General features: G+C 46.0%; 1 protein-coding gene across 5 annotated transcripts in view; it reads right to left on the bottom strand.

Moving 5' to 3' along the window:
- SFXN5 (sideroflexin 5) overlaps window positions 1-24,194 on the bottom strand; it is a 98,749-nt gene that overhangs the window by 51,353 nt on the left and 23,202 nt on the right. For all 5 annotated transcript variants that reach the window (XM_054825749.1, XM_054825750.1, XM_054825747.1 and 2 more), the window contains exons 3-7: window positions 23,849-23,926; window positions 7,825-7,851; window positions 6,440-6,494; window positions 4,460-4,485; window positions 233-286 (exon numbers count right to left, since the gene is read on the bottom strand). In XM_054825749.1, coding sequence (XP_054681724.1) covers window positions 233-286; window positions 4,460-4,485; window positions 6,440-6,494; window positions 7,825-7,851; window positions 23,849-23,926 — 240 coding nt within the window. The remainder of the gene's footprint in view (window positions 1-232; window positions 287-4,459; window positions 4,486-6,439; window positions 6,495-7,824; window positions 7,852-23,848; window positions 23,927-24,194) is intronic.

Here is a 24,194-nt window from a genome sequence, read left to right on the forward strand (position 1 = left end):
TTTGAGATTCCGGGCTATTTTGCATCTCCCTTGTGATGACAAACCCAATAGTTTGCTTATAGCCCCTTCCAGACCTACCAGACCTTTCCCTAATTACATCCAGCCACATCACCTCCCCATTAACTAAAGCATTGCCAGCAGAAAAGCCACGTGCATCGGTTTGTCCTCAAGACACAAGTCAACCGCTGCTTTCCTTTCCATCACGTTCTCCACCCATTCCGACCAGTGTTACCTGCCAAAACACCGTGGATGCCAGCGTCTGGTTGGGCAAGAGAAGACCAACAACCTGCAAGAGAAGAGATTTTCTCATTAGTAAATGCATCATTGGTTTGCTCTCGGTGCTCTTCTACGCATGCAAACAGCAAGCTTATCTCTAATGACTTCAATAAATTATCTTCATTTATAGCTTAATTTCTTTATAGCTCTTGAGCTTCCTGACAGCCTATTGTCTCTCAGTTTTCCAGTGGTGAAACCGGGTAACACAGCCGCCCGTGAAAGCTTTGCATCTTTAATTATCGCTCGCACCTTGAAAAGAGCCTGCCAGCATATACCGTCCAAAGATGAGTTCATTAAAATGTAATCAATTGTTTAATCCCAGGTATTTCTGAAGTACAATGCAAACATCGCACGAATGCAAGAGTTCAAAGTTGTTACTATTGGCAGTGAAGGGGGGTTTTCTTATGTTCCTTTGGCACGTTCGCTGTTTCAAGCACAAGAAAGAAATCCGATGTGAACATCTGAAGACAGGAGTGCCACCTGGAAGCACATGTGCTCCTGTTTGGGAGCCTGAATTTTGTTTTAAGAGAAGAGAATTGTTGATGTGTCGTACTCCCAGCTGCGAAAACTCCTGCTTGGGTTACGAGCTCAGGCTGACGATCGGCCGCCTCCCAGAGGCTTACGTCCCAGCACGGGATGACGCCCCAGGCTTCGCAAGGTCACCCACCGCAGCACGTGTCTGGTGCCTATGCCTTGGGACGCGGCTCAACACACCACAGAGGCACAGGCTCTGCAATTCGTTACGCTCTCCGTTTCTTACACAGACCGCAGTGCTGCCAGGCGCCTTCCTGCCTCGTTTTATGGCAATCCTTCCTCTTACACCATACCAGGAGGAAAGGGATGCAAAGCAAGGGGACTCTCAATGACAAACGCAACAAACGTGGACGGGAAGATGAGTTCTTGGGTAAGAAACAGGTAAGATGACGTACTTCCTAACATCATCATCATCTTCTCCCCTCCTGTGCCTCGAACGTCTGATAGTTCCCGAAGACGACGGTCTTCTTGTTGCAAAATTACACTCGCATCTTTGTTAAGAGTATAAGGACCAAACGACTCCTTTTACTTCCAAATACATTTATTTTCAAGATGCTCGTGTGAACTGAAACGTTCTCGGGGGCATCCGGGCCAGAAGGCTGTGAGTTTATTAACCAACTCGGACTATCTTCCGCACCGTTTTCTTCACGTTTATTCCTACAGCAGCTGAGAAGAAAGAAAATTTGCCTGCCAGAGCACAGGGAGCCTGCCGCAAGGAGGGATAAGCTACGGCCACCCCTGCACATCTGCAGCAGCAGCAGATGAAGAGGAGGCAAATTCTACGCTTAAGGACATAAGAGAGAAATAACAACAAACAAAAGGGTAATGGGGTTGGGAGGCCTGATTTCATCGACATCATCTTTCCTTTCTCCTCCTCCTCCTCCAGCTTTTCCTCCTACAGCCGTTCGTGAAGTTACAGCTACTTTGTGCGCTGGCCGAGCGCCAATCTGTGCAAGTTACACTAATTTACCGCTCCCATTCAATATGCGGATCTTGTCATTAATTACTCCGTTGCCGGTCTTAACCAAACAAATTCAACAGGCGATGAACTTCCTCAGCCCAGGACTGACTTACGCCCCTGAAGCCAGCGGGCTAACGAGGCTCCGGAGGAGAGGGAAGGCTGCAGGCAGCTACTTACATTGTCAGCTGAAGCTGAGCGCCGAGAAAAATAAAAGAGGAAAATAAATAAATAAAAAAGAGCACCCAAAATCTGTATGACTGAAAGAGGCACGTTTAAATGCAAACTCTCCATATGTGCAAGAGTCTGTCAAGAAATGTACAGTTTCACTTTTAATTACTGTCAGGGGAAAAAATAACTAAGAAGGAAAACAAAATAAAAAAAGCTTCTAAACACTAGAAGAGTACCAGCTACAAAATTTAATTGCCTATCAGGTGTGAAGGGCCCTTGGTGGCCCCAAAGCTGGGGCTAAAGCCGCTGCTCGGATGTCCACCGGCTCCGAGCAGCCTCGTGGCACGCTTGCGTTACGAGCTCTCCTCTTGCAAGCCCCAAGTCCTGCCTCGGGCGCCAGCGAGCGTCATCTGCGACCCCGTACTAACACCCGGGTCTTCTCTACGCGCTTCGAAACCCCAACAAGACTCCCCAGTTTTTAAATGTCTGGGGAAAATAAGGTGCTCAAAGCTGCGGGTGGCAGCTGGGAACAGCAGCACGGCTTCTGCTCCATCCTCACTGCCCGTGGCTTGGGCTGAATTTCCTAACCGCAGATAAATCTTCCTGGGAGCCTTTTCGTCCCTGGGATGAAGCACAAACCCAGGGTAAGAGGCGACAGCCCAGCAGCCGCCCTGTGCATCTCACCCTCGCAGCAAAGAGGTATCGTGCAAGCGGCTGGATTTGCTCCCTCCCGGGCTGAAATCCAGGTGGGCACACACCAACGCTGCCCGCACTGCTGTATCCTCCATCCCAGCCCCGCTCCGCCGCTGACGTTAAACCGTAAACCTGAGCCGGGAAAGGACGGAGGCTAAAAAGAAAAGCAAACGATTGCAACTCGGGGAAAGAATAAACAGCCGCGGGATTTGGTTTTGTCAGGGGAGTTAACCGCTTCGGCCAGAAAAGAAACGATTATTTTCAGCAAGACCTTAATCTCTTTCAGAATGAGCTAAACCGTACTGAATTATTTTGCATTAGCTATAGGGAAAAAAAAAAACAACAAAAAAAAACCACCACCATGTATGTATACAGGCAGCATCGGGTATGGACTGGTAGGCAGTAAACCCATTAATACCTAAGCTGATCACATCTCTGCCGGTATCCACGCAGGGCGTTTAACGGACCCCCCAACACCGGGACAAGTGGCGCGGGTGCAACGGCACGGCGGCACGGCTCTGCGGGCGAGGACGGGCACGCTGGCTCAGCCAGAGCCCACCGCAGGCACAGTAAAGTCTCTCTTGAGGAAATCCCATCCCCCTATGTGAAATGCAAGACTCAAACTGTTTTTATGCTAGAGCAGGCTGCCAATTTTGTCACTAAATTTCACAGATCGATTGGCATAAATGTTACATTTTAATTTTAACATTTGAAACGTTTGGGTTTTTTTTTTTTTTTTTTTTTTAAAATGACAAGAGGTTCCAGTTTATCCTTTACAGCTAGTGAAATTGGGCTCATCTGACAGCTCTCGGCTCCTCTGACAGCTCTGGATTTGGGCCGATTTCATTGTCAAATTGATCGTTAACTCATTTTTGTTTAACCTTTTCTTTTAAAATGCCCCATACAAAGTTACCACCAAACCCTTACCCACGACAACAAATAGTAACGGCCGTGATGATTTCTGCTTTTAGGTGCTAGCAACCCTGCTATCGCTGTTTGGGAAAGGATCGCTACCTTTAGGCAAGTACTACGCCACGGTCTACTGGGTTTAGGCAGATTAAATTTAGCAGATTTTACTCCTTCAACCATTTTAATACGCAGGATCTAGTAGGCTGAGCCAGGAGCTGGTAGCTAGGAGGAGCGACAAGCCTTGGGAATTTTGGGGGAAAACTCTGTGCCTCGGTTTCCCCATTCACCAAACGGGGTTAATTAATCGTTCCTGATCCTGAAGACGAGCTGAAGTTTCAGCGTTTAGGAAGACAGGCAGAATTCTCTCCCTTCTGGTTTTCGCTATCGAGAGCACCCAAACGCTTAGAAATCGCACAATAACAAGTACAAACTAAAACGCCCTTAGCAATAACCCCAGGAAAAGCGCTCGCCGCTTTAATTAATCAAGACGAGAGCGCACGACACCGGCCTCACCGTGCTGTAGCTCGTCACGTTCAGGAAACGACTTGTAAAACATGTAAAGAGGGGCGGGGGGGGGGAGAAAAGCATCCAAAGATGAAATCCGAGAGTTGCAGAAGTTGCATTTTGCAGGCAATGAGCTCATCTCGGTCTTCCCTTTCCAGAAGGGAAAGATAAAGCTGAAGACGTTGCAAGGAGCTGGGTGAACAACGTTAAATAGATAAAGAATGTCGAGCACAACGTCCGTAGGGCAGGTTTGACGTGACGAAGCCCTTGGTAACGTGCAATGGGAAAGGTGGGAACCCGGTGGGAACGTGTCACGAGGTGGTGAGGTGGAATTTGGAGAATTGTCTGTGAGCGCTAAAAAACGCATTTCTTGGTACTCGCAAACAAAGCGGAGAGAGATGTTAAAATACTTACGATGGGTGTTCCAAAGGGAATGTAACCTATTAAAAAAGAAAGAAAGAAAAAGAGATGTATGCATTTTAATACGCAGTTTGGGGACGGAAAAACAAAAAAAATCACATCTAAGACAACTCTCAGTTTAGGGTAGAAACCACACGTGGCAGGACGGGCTACGCTCACCTCCACCAGCTCCGTACCACCACGGGGACGTCGGTGACCTACCCCTGCTGCACCAAGCATCAACTAGAGCAGCCTCCTGATATTTGCCCAATCTCTTTCCCATCCTCTATTTGCTTTTCTTGGGTTGCGGTCTAAGAGTTTCCCTGAACCTTATAACACCTGGACCCTAACGCTTACTCCAGTAAACCCAGCCCGTGGCAGTACGTGGTATGAAGCACTTCAGAGCGCGTCGTGGTGGTGAGCCGGGCTAGGCAGCCAGCAAAAACTCAAATCAGCAGAAGCGAGGGGATGACAGCTCAGCCCGGGAGCTGCTCGGTCCGGACCAAGAGGAGCAGGATGCCGTGGCGGTGGTGCTAACTGAGCTGACCCAGTGGCTCGCTGCCACGGAAAGGGGGAGATCCTGCCCCCCCCCCCCCAGGCTCAGTCATGCAATCTGTTCCTTCCCTTGTGCCAGCTCTGTTGCTCATCAGACCCTCCTACAACCTACCCTCGTTAACCCAGGAGAAAACTCTCCAGCTTTCTGCGCCCCTTCTCCTCTCGCTGAGCCTGGTCCCACCAGGTTAGCATGCTGAAGATGCTCAGGAAGCCATCTCACAAGCTGTGGAGCCCATGCCAGTTAAGGAACAGGACCATGCCACCATAGGTGGGACCTCTCTCTTTCACCATCTGCTTTATCAACCTCTCCACTAACGATTTTATACCAGGAGAGGTCATTGATTTCTAAGTCAGGAGAAAAAAGAACAGGGTATAAGCTGAAGAAAGTATATTTGCACCATGGAGGAGAGAGGGACTGTTTTAATCGTACGTGTAAGCTAAAGCTCTCTGTATTAGAGATAAGCCGTTACCCCAAATCTTGTTGAGCGCCACAAAAATCAAATGCTTCACATTTTTCCCTTGCTAAGTCTGCCAATTTCTGTGCTAATTATAATTCATCTCTATGACTTCCACTAGAAGGTCTCAGAGCATTTTACCAACATTACTGAATTAAGCCTCATGGATCCAATTTACAGTTGGAAAGGGCAGAGACCTGAGAGGAAGAAAAATTCAAGAGAAATACAGAACAAGGCAGCAAAGGAGTGGGTCCTGGCTTTTCTACCCTCCACTTCACCCTCAAAATCACCCTTCTTCAAAGAACTGGAGAGCAAAACCCACCAACCCTGTTCTTCTTCCCCTGTACCCAGTATTCAGGTGAAGATGTTCCTCCCAAACACATGGAAAAGGTTCTGTTTATTTAAATAGATCCTTTGGGAAAGGACCAAGGCTGCACTTGCATCCTCAAGAGAGCTGTATTCAACCCACAACACGGGTAGCAGTGGACCCAAAATGGGAAGGAGGAGGCAACAAATTAATAATTAAGTTGGTTCAGCCACGGACAAGCTGATCCTTCCTGGGCTCCCAGCGCCAGGGATGTTAGGTACCACCGCACACGGAAAAACAGGGCTCATCCCATTCTCTCCCGGAGACTAAAACCCTAAGCTGCTCGTTGGGCAGCAGGCCTTGTTGTTTCCTACAAAGTTAAAATGCCTATTATAGGGACAGGTACCTCAAAAATGCCAGAAGGAATATTAGCTTGAGTCCACGTTAAGATATCTGAAGGAGGGGAAAGTATTAAGCACTAGATCTCGCATCGGCATCTAGGATCCTAATTCTCCTTCGTTGCAAAGGGATTTACACATTTTAATTACTTTCCGAACTTGGTTGAAATGTTTACAAGATGCACTTCAAAAACAGGAGGGGAAAAAAAACCCTAAAAACCCCCCATTTTGTACAAATTCCCAGTAAAATTAATGATCGCCTGATTGGGACATACTATACCTGACATTCGGAAAGGCATGAAGATGGTCTCGTTTGTGTCGGGGTGGATGATGGCCTGTAAAACAGTCAGCAAACAGACACGGTGAAGGCGCAGCAGCAGCTGGCAAGGCGCGGCGACGCCAGCCCTGTCCTCGCCAAACAGCATCTTCAGCCAGGGGGGTACGGGGGGCTTCACGCGTCCGAGCACCCCCCTTGCCTCTGCAGCTCCGGCCGAGGGCAGTTGTTGTTCGTCAGCCCCCACAAAACCTCCTCCTACCGCTGCTTTCCCCTCTCCTTCAATAATTTAGTGTAAGTTAATCACTCAAAGGTAAATAATTTAACCTGAAATATAAAAAGTGGCTCATTCTTGGTACTATAATGTCCCCACAGGCCACCCACCGCTGTACATTAACCCCAGGGGGAAAATACAACTTTATAGAGGAAAAAAAACCCGGAAACCTATTTTCTGTCCCTGCCTGTTTTCAGCATCTGCACCGAGGTGCAGCTGAATGTCCCGGCTGAAACTCTGCCCTGTGAAAGAAAGGAAAAGCCCTCGCTGGGGCGGAGGGGTGGGGAGGCAGCACTGCCTGCTCGGTGGGGGGACGAGGGTCTCCATCGCTTCGTGCGGATCGCCGGAGACCCTCGTAAGGACTCGGCATGGCCACCACGGATGGGTTCAGACAGAGGAACATCTTCCCCGTCTGCCGGTATGTCTGCACGAGCCCGCAGGGCCTGTCGTAGGAAACCTGAGGCGCTGCCTCAGGACCTGGCTGAGTTGGGATAAAAACGTGCAGGTGTGGTCCGCTCCGGTTGTCATCATAAGGGTGACCCCAAAAACCCCCCCCCCTCGCATGCCACAGGATTCGGATTTGCCAGATAATTCAACTTTTGCGTGTATCCGCAGCGTCTCAGCCAACGCTGGCGGCTGTGGACAGCCCAACCTCCACGGAAATCCTAAATCTGTTTTACCAATGAACAGACAAGGAAGCTCACTTGGCCCATTTTTACCAAATTTTACAGCGAGCCCAGGAGGTTGCACTGGCATGAACCGGCTGGGGATGAAAAACCAATCCCCAAGCGACGCGGGACTGCAGAAGAGGAAGGTACGACACAGTTACAAGCCCTACCAAAGAACTGTCAAAGTATTTTCAAAAGACTGGAGACAAGAAATCTCTTGACTAGACAGGAAGGAGAAAATGAAGACATCAAAATATATAAATACACCCAAAAAAAAAAAAAATCAGACTCTTTGGTGGCAACAGTGTTCTTTGCATTTACATTTCTGTGGCAAGACAAAACAGCAACTGGCAAAGTCAATAATGGAGAAGAGGACAGCATTGCTTAGAAAAAGGAAAAAAGCAGCAATAGTTGAAAACAATAATGAAAGATTAAAAAAAGCGTATTACCTGCTTTATTTTTTGAGCTCCCCACAGCTAGAAAAATAAAAGAGAACATTGCATTTAAAAAAATGAGCAGTGTAGTTTTATACCAAACCCCAAACATTCATCTTTTAGCTGCTGTAGTAAATGAACGCGAGGGACTGCTTTTAAACAGACTCATTTTCTGCATCTTTCCGGGATGTATTTAAAGATCCTTTACACGCACCGAGCTCCTCCAAATCTGCGCGGCCGGTAAGACCAGCAAGGCAGAGAAGATATTCTTTCTTATGTTGAACGGTAAGAAAGAATAACAACAGCCAGGCTTCACGCTCTGCTATAAGCTTTACAAATCGAGAATTATCTCAGTAACTCTGTGGCACGTAGATCTCAAGGTAAATTTAGCACAGCCTCTCCTCGGATGAGCTTCCTGCGGAAATGGAGGCTTGCTGGGGAACAAAGGTGGAGCAAGCCCTGCAGGGAAGTACAAGAAGTATCGCTTCAAATAAAACCCGGATTCCGAATAAGCCGGCCACTGGTTTTCATTTTTCACAAGAGGGGAAACATGTGCACCGAAAAATGCTCATGAAGAGGAAAAAAAAAAAAAAAAATCTCATTTAAAACTCTCACAAGTGCCTACTGTTATTTACTGACTGTAATTCAGCAGCATCCATACATCTCAAATCGGGCTCAGCCAGCGAGATCTACGAGCACCAAGGAAGAAACATCCGACGTGAGGTGCGGGTAGAGCCCCTGAGTAGATGCACAACATCAAGAGATGCTCTGGCATATACACAAACCCACCGTTTGCCCCCTGCTTAATAAAGCCAGAGGGCTTTCCTCCACGAATTATGCTTAAATTCAAATTATAATCTCAAAAAAAAAAAATCCTGATTTTGATGCATATAATTCTAGAGATGGATGAAAAAACCAGGACTCCTGTAAAATATCACAACCGATCATTGCTTTTACTATTAAAAACTGTTCTGTTCAGCTCAAGTCTGGCTTCAACTTCCAGGCACCAGCTTGTGTTACACCTCTGTCTGACAGCCTCCAGCGCTGTCTATTTTTGTTCTTCACACAGGTACTTGGAGCTGCTAAAGCCACCCTTTAACCTTCTCTTAAAGGAAAAAAAAAAAAAAAAATACAAAATTCATCCGAGCCAGGAGACTGGCTGTTTCGTTGGCAAGGCGCGTTTGCCAGTCTTTTAACCACCCTTGTGGCTCTTTTACATCTTTCCAATTTGTCAACATCCTCTTGAATCGAGGACGCCAGAAACCAGACAAATTATTCCAAAAACAGTTGTACCAGTGCCAAACCAAGGGCAGGCTAACCTGATGAGTTCTGCTCTTGCTGTTGATAAAGCCGAGGGCGGCGATAGCTCTTTTCGCTTGCAGAGCTCACGATTACCCACCACAACACCTACCCAAGCGCCGTGTGCGTGTTCTGCAATCCGCGTGTTCATGCTTTAGATTTTATCATTATTATGGCATAAATTGAGCCCCGTTCTGCCGTTCTTCTTCACCCGAGGTTTAATGCCTTCCCCACATACAAATCCATGAAAATACTGTTGCAATAAGGTAATTACTTTATTATAAATAGCACTGATTGACCCACTGATACCAGCAACCCCAGTATTTCGCTCCAAATCCAGCCCTCACTCCAGAATAGAAGCTCCGTGATGAACTCCACCGCGTGCGATGACTTACTGGAATGTCTAAATGTCACCGGCTGATGCACAGATCCACAGGGCTCTTCCCTGAGGAAAATTTCCCTTTTTAAGGAAAATCATTATTCCCCATTTTACAGTTGAAAAACAGAGGTTGAAGGACGCGAAGAGACGATCTTTGTGGTTGGCAGGGATGGGATGTGTCTACCCTCACCAATCCTAAAATCCAAAGGGTGGGAGGCTGCGTGCTCAGGCAGCTGCCAGGGCTTTTCTCCACCTGCCTGCCCACCACCTCAAGAACTTCCATGGGGTGAAAGTGGAGGACCTTGAGCTGCAGATGACTACCCAAAGTGTCCTGGTAACCCTGTGGCTGCCTAGGTCTCGCCTATCTTTGATGTAAAATGAAGTCACGGGATTTTCATCTCCAACTGCAAGCACCAAGACTAGCAGAAAAGAAGAGGTACGGTTTCTGAGCCAGCACTATGGGTTTTTTGGTCAAATTATCTAATTTCATTACTTGATCCCAATATTTATGCATTTTCCTGCTGCAGTGCAAATATTGTTAGAACATGCGATTTCATTACTTCTCAGAAAGAGACTTTACAAGATGCACCTGATGAGTCACCTAAAGATTCTGCCAGCTCATTTTCACTTTTTTATCCTCTAATTCATTTTCTGTCTGCAGCATTTTTCAATAGCTCCAGTACTCTGACGAGTCTTGCCAGCTGGGGGGCTCGTTTCTGAGAGCAAGTCTCTGTTTTTGCTGGGGATTTCATTCACGCTCTCTCCGGCCATCTTCGAGAAGCAGCCAGATTTTGATCTCATTTACACTAGCGTGAACCCAAAGCATCTTCACTGGAGCATGTGGAACCACTCCAGATTTGTGCTCAATTTATGTCAGATCTAGGTCCATGATCAGTAAATATAGTCAGCCTATACTGGGTGGGTCTCCTGTAATAGATGATCTTCCTTTACATCAGCTTTGCTGTATATTACTTGCTCAAAGCTACATCGGGGTTTTGCCACCATTCAAATTTGGGTGCAAGAACCAAACCTGCTCGTACATGGGTTTACACCAAAGAAGCTCGGAGAACAAGGGGGCAGGGGTGTTGGAGCACTGTTAACATATTTCACTGTCTGCCCAGCAATCTAAGCGGGCAGTAATGGACGAGTTTCTCCAGCCTGTGGCCAGCGCGACCTTCCACCAGGACAGATCAGGCTCTGCTTCATGGCGATGTCCTTCACGGTCGTGGAGGAATCGGCTCCAGGACCACCCGCAAGCGGTCCCAGCACGCTGGACTCACGGACAAGATATCCATCCATCCTTCCCAGGATTCTGGTTTTTTCTACAGTTTTTTTGAGGAAGAGATACTCACCCCTTTGCTCTACAGCACCTACAGCAGATAGCTTTACACGCCTGAACTCAGGAACTGAACTCAGTTAGACAGAAACATTAGGTGCTAATGATGTTTAAGGATGGGTATCAAAGACTGCCGCGATCTAAAGAGAACCAAAGCTGCCGTAAGGAGCTAGAGACTGGAATAACTCTTGGGGAATAGATGTGATCTTTGGTTGACAGGACATTCATTAGCATTCCTTATTTAGCAGCAGAATCGCAGCTTAGAGATAGCTTTCAAAAAAAGTATTTATTTCAAGAATATATCCAGCCCAAATCTATTAGCTAACACCTGCCACCATAAAAACAGTACAAAGGGTACCAGTTATTCTTAAGAGATTAACTTCCCTCCTATTAAATACAGTAAGATTCCATGGTCCTGGGCTCAAAGATGGGAATTTTTTTTTTCCCCTCTGCGCAAAGTTTCACCTAGATTAGAAAACCATGTTTACAAATCGTTCGCCCTTGCTTACAGCAGGCTCCAACGCTGCCAAAACAAGCGGCCAGTTCCACCCTACCCAAGTGCAGTTGGCTGTAAGTGTCTACGGTCAGGAGAGCACGGACAGATTCACACCACCTACTCCCTTGCGTTGCCAGCAACCACCTCCCTACAGTCAATGGAGACACAAAGGCAGGTTTGATGTCAAGAATCTGCAGCGGATGCTCTAACGCTTCCCTCCCTCGACCGTACGCACCAACAAGATCTGAGTCTCTTGCACAATGCAGTAGTAGACACTGAAAAGATCTTAAATCCACGGATGCGTGCTCTGGATATGCCACGTCAGGAATAACTCTACGGAGAAAAGCTCTTACTGATTAACCGCACGTTGAACATGCGTAACGACAAGGCACAGTTATTTTCAAAGAGCTAATGAGGAGTCACATGGTAGATGAGCCCTACGTGTAAGAGAAAACACGGAAGTTTAAGTTCTGCAAAGACTAAGCGGTTTAACTGTGTTAGACTTTGCACCATCATCACCCACAACAGTTTGCAAAATTCCCCTAGTAAAGACAAGGGCAAAGAGGAAATTCTCAGGACGACGACTATTTTTAGTTAATTTATTTCATCTGTCCAGTCAAACGGAGACAGAGCTCCACCTCAAAATCTGCTCATCCCCTTCCTGCTCCATCAGAGAGGTTCTCACCCTTTCACGAGACCCTGCCTGCACCCACAAAATCTTGATTTTAATAAGGTAACAGACTGGAGTTTGCACCCCATAAGAAACTGCCAGTAGTTTCACACTCCGGGAGTTGCAAGGCTTATTAAAGCAAAGCTTGGATTATCCATCCCACACTGAATTCCAAATATTGGGTGTCAGGAGCAGAACGCGTGATGCAGCAAAGCTTGTTCTGAAGAAAAGGAGCAAGCTGCTTTCATGGAGGGACAGCATCCAAAACCAGATGTGCTTTCCAATAATCCCAATTGTTTAAATGATACAAAACCAGAGGAAAAAGAGGGAAAAAAAAAAGAAGAAGAAAAAAAGAAAACCTTGCTCAAAAGGTATAACTTCCCTGAGGAACACTTCAGACCAGCACAAGGTTCTGGCATCACATTAGTATCAAGTGATAAGCGATGACTCTGAACAAGTTTTAACTTCATTCTAGATCCCTTAACCGGTAGTCAAATGGCCAGAGTAAGACACCGGAGGTGGGACTCATCCCTTCTAACAGACGTCTACAGCATAATAAATACTGCAGCAAATTCTCTGGATTTCCTTTATGTCCGTGGGCAGAAAACAAGCAGTTTGACTCCTCATAACTAGATGACCAGCACAGGCTGGACAACCTGCGCTCCAGCATTCCTTGCTTCTCTCCGTTGACTTTAAGATGGGACCTACACGATTAGTTTTGGCTCAAACTGGGTTTGGCTTGAGATGTAAAAACATCCCAAAGTGTCAAGCACCTGCAGCTCGTACCGACTTCACGGCTTGCATGGCTTTCTTTGGATTCCAAGGAGAATTTGATGAAAATTGAAGATTTTATGTTAGAACATTTAGGCATCCCAGACTTAAGCACTACACTTTTCCCAAACAGATCTCCCACAAATCTGGTCCTTCCCCAGGGCCACCACCTTGACCCAGAAGCACTCAAGCAGCAGCTCCCATCAGCAGGGTTAGCTCATATTAATCTTCATTATAGGGTTAAACATACTGGAATACTCGTGTGATCCCTTTTTCCAGCAGTGCCATGGGACATTTCCATTTGAAACTGCTCCTCACAGCCCTTTTGGCAAGAAGGTAGAGTCTGCAGAAAACGCAGCTAGAGAAGAACATCCATCGACGGCCTCACCGCTGAAGCCCCACTTGCTGAAATAGGATGTCCATCCCAGACAATAGGCGCTTCTCATTGATATTATTTCCCTTTTATTTCATTATGCTTCTGAGATTTTTTATTGGTTTTAAGTTTACACAGTTACAGATGAAGATCTCCCAAGTGCTCACCGCATTGCACTCTCCGACACGTCATCCTCTCTTACAGCACTGCATTTTTCCCTCCTGTCTTCCTAGTTCTTAAAGGCATTTATGGCGGTCAGTCCACTCCAGGCAGCATCCCCAGAACCTCTCAGCAGGTAATATGAAAACAAATGAGTATCTATTTTTATTATTTCACTAAAACTAAACACCAGTGCCAAACTCAAGGCAGTTTGGTGCAGCCCAGCAGAGCTACAACGTGTTCTGCTTCGCTCTCCACCAGTGCTTTCTCCCCCAGGAATGCGATCACTCATGCTTTGCGTGGCTTTCTCCCACTTCTCCCCAGCTTCAATCCCAAAATCCCACTTCTTGAAAAGTGACATTTAACATAGAGACAAATGCACACCACGAGCTCCAGCCAAAGCTGAATGTTTTTAGCAAGATTTCTGGATTTACCACGGTGGAATCCCAGACCTTTTGGTTCCACAGTTAATGTAAACCTGGCTGATGTGCCCAACCCTACCTGCTAATATATATGGAATCTGATGTCTGGCTTTACCAATAAACACGGAAAACAAGGTAACAGACACCACCGTCTACACTTGCTCCTCAGTAGGAAATCTCACCAATGGACACTTACAGCCCTGGTCCTCCTAATAATCTTTATGTTAAAAAGGTTTTAGCTCTAAGGAGATAAAGCTCAAATGACCCAATGCCTGGGGTAAACCACAAAGGGTATCTATACATTTTCTGCCCTGGCACCGAAATAAGTCAGTGAAAGAGGCACTAAAAGCTACTGCTCTTCTGGGATGGCACCGGAAAACTCCTTCCCCGTCCTAAGCATCGTTGAGTCGCAGCACCATGAGCCGCTGCCCATCTGCAGAACCACAAAGCCTTTGAGAAAATCCTCACGTTGAAGAGCATCGGCTGAGATAACCCGCCCGCACCGCAGCACGGCAAGGCAAGCGCCTCGGCGTTGGGAACCGGATTGGAAACCACGAGCGATTCCAGTGAAATACACGGATTTACACAGATACCAAACCAAGTGTAGGTGGAATCAGAACCACGTCCCGACTGATAAAAAAAGATAGCACTTAAATAACACTTTGCAGCTTCGCAGCACTCAATAAACATTAACTAATTAATCCTCGCAGCGTTCTACTGGGAAGGCTTAAGCAGAATAAGCAGCACTCACGGCAAACCATTACTTGCACCAGGGTTGGAGAAGGACTTAGATGCCATTACATGGTTTAAAGCACAGCTTTGGAAACCAGCCTTGCTAATCCAACTAGGCTGCTCAAGATCAGATTTGTCTCAGCTTATTTTAGCCACCCAGAGTTTGCAAATCTAATCTGATTTGTAATCTAGACGTGACTTCAGATAAACTCTCTTAATCCTCAAATGATGAGCTGAAGCACAGCCAGGTTGTAACTAAGAGCATCCACAACAGCCTTGAGCACGGTTTCTTTAAGGTGCATTATCCTACGACACCCCTGCCCGAGCTCCCTAGGTGCCTTTTGGCCTCTGCCAGTCTGGCAATGATGCCTAAAATGCCCGACCCATCTTAGACCATCTTAGTGTCACAGCGAATATTTAGACTGCAGAAGAGAGAAGGTCCAAGTTCAGCAAACAGGCTACTTTCTCGCAAAGAAAAGGAAGCAGCAGGATGACCGATATATCTACGTTTTATCGTATCCTGCAAGAGACCAGAGGGGGAAAAAAAAAAAAAAAGTACAGTTTACTGCAAATGGACCTCTTCGCTCTTCATCAACACTGTTAAGAAAAGCTATTATTGTCCAAAAGGGATGCTGTTTAGACTCTGATAGATTCATTGTTCTCTGCTGTGTCTGGGACAGCATGAGCGGCTCTTCCCGCTGCTAACATGATTGAAGGAAGAACACAGTAATAAATATATGCCCATTAAGCTGGTGAGCCTCTTTTCACTTCACTGATACTAATGGGGAAGAAATGAAACAGTTTCAAAACAGCAAGTTGCCAAAACTGCATTTGGAAAGGCTGAAGAGTGAGAAGTCACAACTGACACACCACAGTTCATGCTCCGCCAACGCTCGCAGGAAGGGGCTGGCTGGAGAATAGCAAGTGTTTGTCTCCAAGGGACAATTTCAAAAAGCTGCAGTTTTCCTTTCCCTACAGATCATTCAGTTTGGGTTTATTTTTAATTTTATTTTCCTCCAACCACCCCCTTCTGCTGAAGGGGTGAAGCTTTCAGGGCGGAGTTTCTAAGGGTACAAAATCAGGCAATAGAGCCGTCTCGCTACTATCTTGATTTCTAACAAACACATATTCATGCATCTTCACATTTGTGTGTAAGTAAACACAGTCACACGAACAGACAGATTTCCAACAGTAAATCCAGGGACCTGCGTTCGACTAGATGAGCTCCTGAGGTCCCCTCCAGCCTGAATCAGCCTACGATCCCACAGCAGATAAAGAGAAAGATCCGGATGGATCAAAAAAAATCTAAACACCTGGTGTCTCAGAGCTACAAGGATTTTAGTCAGCAAAATATCTACAGCTCAAGATGAAACCTGGATTAATTTCCTACCTCCGTCGCAGACTTATCTTCAGCAGCTCGAGCTGGTGGATGTTTATGGCACCACAGCCCCACCACCCCTCCCCATCCCCTACGTTGTACAGACGACATTGAGCAGACAGAATATACAGGGAGCTGCTCGAGTCAAAAAATAAATCATTTTGGGAAGGGGGGAAGGGAGCTTTAGTTTTTTATTAAGATCAGCTCTCTGAACCAGCTGTGCTAGTACAAGCCAGCAAGGAGGTGGGAACACATGGCCCGGAGGAAAGGAGGCAGAGACATGGCAGTGCTGACTTAGATCAGCTCACGCTGCCATGGCATCGCACTTTCCCTTGCAATATTCTGGGCACGGAACAAATTTGCACCAGTTCACATACAAAGTTCAAGGAACGATGAATTTAACAGGTACCATCTTCATTGTGGGCGCACGCTTAAGGACAGAGTCATCTCCGTAAGATTAACGGCTGCGTACATACAGGGGATGCATTTGGTTAATTATATGAGTTTTTAAACCTCTTATCGGCCCCGTGCTGGCATTAAAAAAATAAAAACCTTGCAGAGAAAAAGCATCCCTCACTCTTGAGAGTCCTTGTTCAACGCACACGAAGCGCCCTCAGACACTTTTGCTATTCTGTGGCTCTTTACCTCTCTCTGCTGGCAGGACCATAGGGAGAAGCTGGGGTGCCAGCCTGAGATCAGGACCGAAGGGGAGGTAGAAGAGGACAATGAACCTTCATCGCCGTATTTCTTAGACTGTACCCTCCTCCTTGTTTAGATACGAAGTTTTCAGGACAGAGCGGCATGAATCTACAAATGGGGCAAATCAGGGCTCTGATTGACTTGTGCATCGACCTAATATCGCTCCAAATATTGAACAGCAGCAGCTTAAGCTGCTGCTGTTCAATATTTGGAGCGATATTAGGTCGATGCGCAAGTCATATTAGGCTGATAGCTTAGCAGCTATTTTCTACCCTAATTTCAAAGGCAAAACCGGAAAGGACACGTTTCGCTGGGCATGCCAGCAGCATAGTTCAAGCATGGAATTACTGCAGGGAATTCTAGCAAAGAAAATCAAAGTATAAGGTGTTTTGGGGAAGACCCAGAAGACAAGAGCAGCTTGAAGTTCACAATGAAATCTCCCCAGCGCCGATAACTTACTGCAGTCCTTCCAAGGCAGACCTTTGGCGCCTGAATATCTTTGTCCACATCTGATGTTCAAGAGGGTTTTTCTGCCACGCGCATTTCTGCAGCGCTGAGCGCAAAAAAATAATAATTAAAAAAAATCGCACAGTAAAAAGCAGCTGTGTCGTAAAACGGGAGTGATTTAAATCTCTCTGTATCTGATAGCCGCCGAGTGCTGCTTCTCTTAACTTTTACCACTGCTGACATGCCAGCATCAATCTGTTCCTCCAATCTGTGCTGGTCTGTTGGACAGGTTGGGAAAGGGACTCACACACACAGAGGACACAGATGCAATCCTACAAATTAGCGAAAGAAGCCTGAGGATAAAGGACAAAAGCCACATCATTATGCCCTACAGTTGGTACAGCCTTTTTGGTTTGAGGCTAAACCTCAGCGCTGATGCCCCCGAGCTAGAGAAAAACGTCCGTTTTTAAGCGAGCTGGCTCTTCATCCTTGTTTATCAGGCTGATATTTTACCACGCCTGTTTTTATAGGAGAAAGTATTCCCTCAAATGAAACCTTTTTACTCCAGCGGAGATTCCCTCCAGGAGGCAGTTTGGGGAATTGCCTGCCCTGTTTAGAATTGGATACGTTACAGTCTATACCTTCTGCTGCAAATTGGCTCCCAGTGCACTTGTGTGTGTCATTTTCACCTACCCACTCGCAGATCGCACCAGCCACCGGAGCTTCGTGCGAAGGGCCGCATTCTGCCAACCCCGGGAGCCGTCGGTGGAAACCGTCCTTAAAACCGGCTTGCGGCAGTGGGTCTTGTAACACATCCCTCTCTTGCCGTGGAGCGGTCTGTAAGGAATGCTAACTAAAAAGGTTGCTTACTTCTAATCGGGGATCACTTAAATGAGGAGCACAAAGTGCAAAGAGCATACGACGAGATGAAGAAATCCGCATAGAAGGGCAATTATGCAACAGGATCCACGACCTGGAACAGACGGGACATCAATGACAACTGGATCGCTTTCCCCCATCAATATGAATCCTGCACATTTCCTTTTTTTCTCTCTTCCAAGGGTCCTATTGGTTTCTGGCTTCCTCTGGGATGGGGAGATGAAAGGGGACACACGTCATCAGATGAGACGCCAGCGCTTCAACTGCCCTTGCCCTCTGCAGAAAGAGCCAAACGAAGGACATCGATGGATGCAGTCACCAAACAGAACCAAGCAATAGGAAGTTTACTAAAGTCACCAGCTCTTGAAGTTTTCACAGCAAGATTTTGTACTTCTAAACCTCTACAAGAAACAGCTGTTTCTTCCATCAGACACTTCTGGATCCGTGGAGTTCAATGACACAATGCCGAGACACGCAACCACCCAAAACCCCCCACTGGGAGACCAAACCTCCCCAAAGCCTTCAGGGCGTTCGTTCTCCAAGCATGTTCTCCAATCCTCTTAAAATACCTAACCCAAATGACCAAGAGACCAGAAACACACCCCAAATACCAAGGATATCTTTTGATTTTGAGAAAATTTATGAAATTGTAAAAGCCTGTCAGAGAGGGGGCTTAATTACAGCGTGGGGTATTTCAACTCCACAGAATGTTCTTGGTTGTTGGGGTTTTAATAAGTGGAATTTGAAACACCCAACTTCGTATCTAATAAAACCCAAGTCTGGCTCTCAAACATTCAAAGAACAACCTGGGTAAATAAGCAAAGCTGAAGAAGTTGAGTTTGGAGCATGTTTTCTTGCTCAAATACGTAGCACCGAATAAACACTCGTCAAGCAGCTATTCATTCTCTGTTTTGCCAAGTACATGAGTGATACACCTATGATAAAAATCATGGTTTTAAAACATTTTTCTAATATAGGAAAAAACCCTACAGTTTCCCCTCAATAAAAAGCCATCAGCAGTCTAGCAGCTATTGACAGTTAAGAGATCGATTCTTCGTTTTTGCTAATGACGCCCAAGAAATAGGTTTTTACCACCTTGAGTTAACAGGCATTTTCCTGAGCGGTGAAATCACTCCAGTTCACGAGCAAGTACAAGAGCTACTGGATGAGTGTGAGACCTGAAAGTGGAAGAGATGTAGGTGTTGGCATTGTTGGTGTCCACGAATCATCTCACAGAGAGTAACTGGAACAAAGCAGCATTTATTCTGGAAACTGGCTGAAAGATGGTCATGAGAAAGTGGAGCAAAGTACGATTATGGCTCTTCAGAGGTTTTTTTCTTTAGATGATTATGGCTCCTCAGAGAGGGTTGTTTTTTTTTTCTTTAGATAGTCCATAATTGATCCATTTCAGCTCGTTTTGAAAAATCTGCTCTGAAAATGCAGAAGAGAAAGACTCGCTCTATAAGAACCCTGTCAAGAAGATAAGTGTGGAGGAGATACTTGACGTTACATAGCTTTAGGCTTTTATATTTTCCATTTTTCATGTGGTGAAACCATTTCAGCAAGCGATATAGATTGTGCTGAGCTGTTGTTATGCTTTCAGCTACTGCCTGCCATCCTTCATGAGAACCATGAATTTCTGAATGAGGGGGAAAAAAATGGAATTTGAACACTGTCAAACACACGGTACCACAAAAGTGGATCAGTCAGGAGATTAGTGAAACAACTCTGTCAAAACAACTTGTCTTCTTGATCTCAAAGCTGATATTTGGGGAGGGTGTTGGGTTCTTAGAAAGCTAATGCATTAAAACTCTGCCCAAACTGTTATTTTTAAAGGCTTCTAAGGTGATCATGATTTTAACTCTGATTATGAAGCCCAGAAGACCATTCAGGCATCTCTTCTACGCATGGGCCATACCCAATCCATGCTTGAAGAGCCTGTTATAAGGGCAGCAATTGCACCTCTAAGGGGCTCCAGCAACCAAACCTGAATCGGCTCTTAAACAAAGAGGATGAAGTTGAGTGCTTCTCTCCTGAGCATCACCTGAAGTTCCACCCAGCCTTTTTGATGAGTAATAATAGCAAATTAGCCTCTCTCAGATACAATCGTGTTACCGCATCAGATGAGCCAAGTCACAACCCCAGCACACACTCCTTACCCACAGTGAACACGATTAGCTCTGTTCACAGTCTAAGAGAGGTAAAAATAAAAAAAAAAAAAAAAAAAAATCACTCAAAAATCAAATTACCTCTCATCTGCTGGTCTTCTGCCAGCATGTGGCAACTTCACCAGTGCAGCAGAGGTGTGTGTGACTCTCAGTTATCAGCTACGTAAAACATCAGACGGCTCAGTCTTTTATTCCAACATCGACCCATGCATGCAAGCCACCAAGTGGGCACCTCTCCAGAGCGGCAGCGAATCCCTTTCCCAAATTAGCACTAGAACAACTGCAAATTGTTAATGCTTTGTAGCCAGAGTCCATCGTGCAAATAGAGGAGCACAGAAAAGCCGTAAAAATGCTAAAACTTAGCTTGAGGAAAGGAAAAATGTATTCTCCAGGTGACTTTGGTTCACCAGTAGAAAATTTGGGGTGATATCTATGCAAGTGAGATGCTTCCCCGCCCCCGAAGCAATCAACTGGCACATCGTATGTTCTGCAAACGCACCAGTAATTAATGAGACACTTACAGCTGTATGTATCTGGCACGCTTGTATTTAATTCGGCACTGGCAAGCTTGCCAGCTACCCAGATCTCCCCGCACTCTCCCCTCCACCTGGAGCTCGAACACAACCGATGCTCAGAGCGCAACTTCCGTGGCGCCCACTAAGAGCAGCACCCAGCCCTACGTCCTCCATGCAGAGGCAGCAACCACAGCCCTGCTCCCACCACGGTTACTGGTAGACCTCCCTCTCGGAGACGGAGAGGGAAAAGAGAGTATCTGGCTAATGACTATGAGAAGTACCCAACAGCTGATGTCACCACAACCTTAGCAGTCAATGAAACCCCATTTTCACGCAGATCTTCCGGGCCTCTTAGTTCTTCAGCAGAAATGGTGGCCGTTGGCAAAGCTGAAAGCTCGGCATTATTTCGTGACTGCAGCACAGCAGTAAACACAAAGGCAGACCGATACCCCAAGAAGATGCCCCAGGGGATGGAAACAACTAACGCCAATAAAAGACTACAAGGATCACCTTTGATGCAAAGAGGAAAGCATAAGAAGAAAGAATATCCGCATGTGCAATGATTAATTGCAATTTTCAATTCCACAGCTTAAAACTGCAAAGTAATGCCTTCCTACAGGAGAAGTTTGTTTCTAAATTGGTGGCTCTGCTTGAGAGGATAAAGATATTCACCCATTTGGTGCTAATCATGCTTTCGCAAGAGATAATCGACAACCACATCTTGAAGATTTCACTTGCTTTCATTGCAACCGTATGCAGACAAGTAGTTTATTCAAGTCCGCTCAAAGGCACGCTTGGGAGAAGAGTATTCAGACAAAAGGGACTCAAGGTTTTCAGGTGTCCCTCAAGGAACATCACCACCATCGCCCAAGAGCTGGCCAGCCTGTCATGCCATGATGGGAAGCTCCCAATTAACCCAGTCAGAAGTTCACCTTCACCCAGATGGACCACCAGAGTGTCAAACAGCGTTTGATGCTTTTCTTGCCCAATTTACCTCCTGTTTCAGTACAATCAGCCAGCTCCAGGAGTAAAGAAGGACTGGTGACTGCTGGCTTCATGGGTCCTTTCTCCAGGTTAACAAGGCTGCTTGCTTTGTTGTGGTTGCTCCCATCGTCATCTGCTTTCAGGTCCCTTCCACTTTTACCCTTTACAGAGTGGCTGCGGTATCCTGGCTGAACATTCGAGTCTCACAGCCTTGCTGGGATCTACCCGTAGCATGTTCACCTCTCCCTGTGGTTTGGTTTAATTAACGCAGCAAAGCCCAGTTAAATACATGAACAAGCACGTGCTGCAATTCCACCCCAGGCTCCTCCTGGGAGAGCTACTTTATCCTCCACTCAGCCAAACTACATAAAGCCTTCTAACATAATTGACGCTCTGATCAAAGTGAATCGTGTCAAGATTTTACTACAAAAATTCTATTTTTTTTTTTTTTTTTACACTGATGTGCTAACATTTCTCTAGGAAAGGCATTTTTGGCATCGTTTTCCCTCTCCTCCTCCGCCCCATACCTTTATTTTACACTCAGAATCCTCCAACTTGCATAACAAGGTCGCACACGTCGTCATGACTGAGGGAAACAATGAACGCGATACTTTTGTTTGCTCTCGATGCAACTCTGAATGAACCCTGGGTATATCCTAGGTTTGTCTCCACACAAACCCAAGATGTAGGTCAAAAGTCTGCGTGGTTTGCCACAGCGAATGACTTGTATTTCATCTGCCTGAAGGCAGATGGGAACTGAGTCATCTGCTGCTGCATCACTCTGCTTTTCTCTTTTCCTCAACCCCGGTTTCTTTTTTCTTACCATCGGATTATGGTTGAAAGAATGCAGTGACATCAAAAGACCAGGAGAGCAACGCCTCGTACCGCACATCACGCAGGGAGGGGATATTTCCGTTTATTTTTTGTTGAAGCCATGCCTCTCTCCCAACACAGCACCTATCGCACAAGTAGCCACTTTCAAAAGTGAATGCAAATTTTAATTTTCTTCATTTACCTGCTATACTTGTCTTTGATGAGAAGAAATTATCACATGTGAACAGGAAAAAAAAAATAAAAATAAAAGGTTATTTGACCTACAGGGCGTGGAAGAAGAGCTCTCTACCGTTTCCATCACTGTTTACTTGGGAGGTGCACTAGTCCTTTGGCACGGCTGCTGCTTATAGCTCCTGCAGCAGGTCCGCCAATCAATTAATGCCGTTCTTTATATTACATTAAATTACATAGGACCGAAGTCTTTTGTGCTAGATGCACAAACAAGCGTCGTGAAAAAGCCCCTGTGTCGGTGTAACGGTCAGGTGTCCACACACGGACAGACGCAGAAAGGAGTTTGAGATAATACCCACAGGAAAAAAATTGGTGATTTTTGTTTCACGCTACTGATTTGGGGGTAAAAGGCTCAAAAAGCAGTCTAGCCCCTCTGCAATATTCATCCCTGCTTTCACAAGTTTTATGTGTTCACATAGACGAATATCAGACAAAAGTCCCAAAGATGGGACTGACGGGGGCTTGGAGAGACCACCCAGCCGAGCCCGAAGCAGAATCAAGTTCTACCAAAAAAAATGACCCTTTTCTCCGCAACTGCCTAAACTTCGTTGAGACCTCAGCATCAGTGAGGTTTCCACAACCTCCTTCAGCTTCCATCCCAACAGTAGGAACATCCTCCAGCAAAAAGTACCACTACCGATGGTATAATTACAACGTCAGGATATCCAGAGGGTTACACATAGCCCAAATGATATTTATTTCCATGAAGAAACGGCAATTATTATACCCAACAGGAACACAGTAGGAGAGGGGGCTGATGCATCACAGTTGCTGGTACAAGAACCTACAGGACTGACAGCGAGGTTTCCTTCAGCTAAAAAAAGAACGTTACTTTTTGTCTTTTAATTGTACAAGCACACTTCGGCAGGGAAAGGGAAGCAACAGCGTTGGCCAAAGGTAATCAATAATGCTGCAAGTTAGAAACCGCAAACTTTCTACTTGTTCTAAATAAAAAACTTGTGTGTTTGTGTTGCAAGCCCCTTGCTATCACTTCTGCTCAGCAACATTCAGAACGTGGGAACTTCATGACAACCCAAATTCACTGTAACACACTGGCAGTTGAGCTGCAAGGGTCCAGAAGCAACATTGCAGAAGTCAGCAATCAACCAAACAGCACCAGTACAGGATTTTACCAGGAGAAATAAAAAAAACCCAAACCCCTGCAGTAGTGCATTTACCGCAGATCTGGCCTAAACCGCCCCCTCATCCTCCCTCCTTTAGACTGCGGGAAGAAATAGAAATTTAACAAAACGCTTTTTCCTCTTACCTCTTTGTTGGTGACTCCCGGGGGCAAAGTCCCATGTTTGTAATCCTCCAACAACTGCACGGCTTCCTTCAGACGACTCTGCAAAGAAAACAGCAGTGTGGTCTGCAATGCTTGTCCTGCACTGAATCGTTTTATTGAAAGCAATGGAGTGAAGTTATAGAATTATACCTTCTTTCGTGCAAACTTTATGATGGGTCCTTTTACCCATATGGCATTATTAAAAAAAAAAAAAAAAAAGATGCGTGGACACTCGTTTTGCTGGTTGGCACAGCCCTGCTGTCTACAGAAGTGGTATAGAGGAAGAAACAAAAGAAAATACAAACAACTCCCCCTCGAAACGCATCTA

Source organism: Grus americana, chromosome 4, assembly GCF_028858705.1.
Source record: "Grus americana isolate bGruAme1 chromosome 4, bGruAme1.mat, whole genome shotgun sequence".
In the NCBI taxonomy this organism is placed as follows: Eukaryota; Metazoa; Chordata; class Aves; order Gruiformes; family Gruidae; genus Grus; species Grus americana.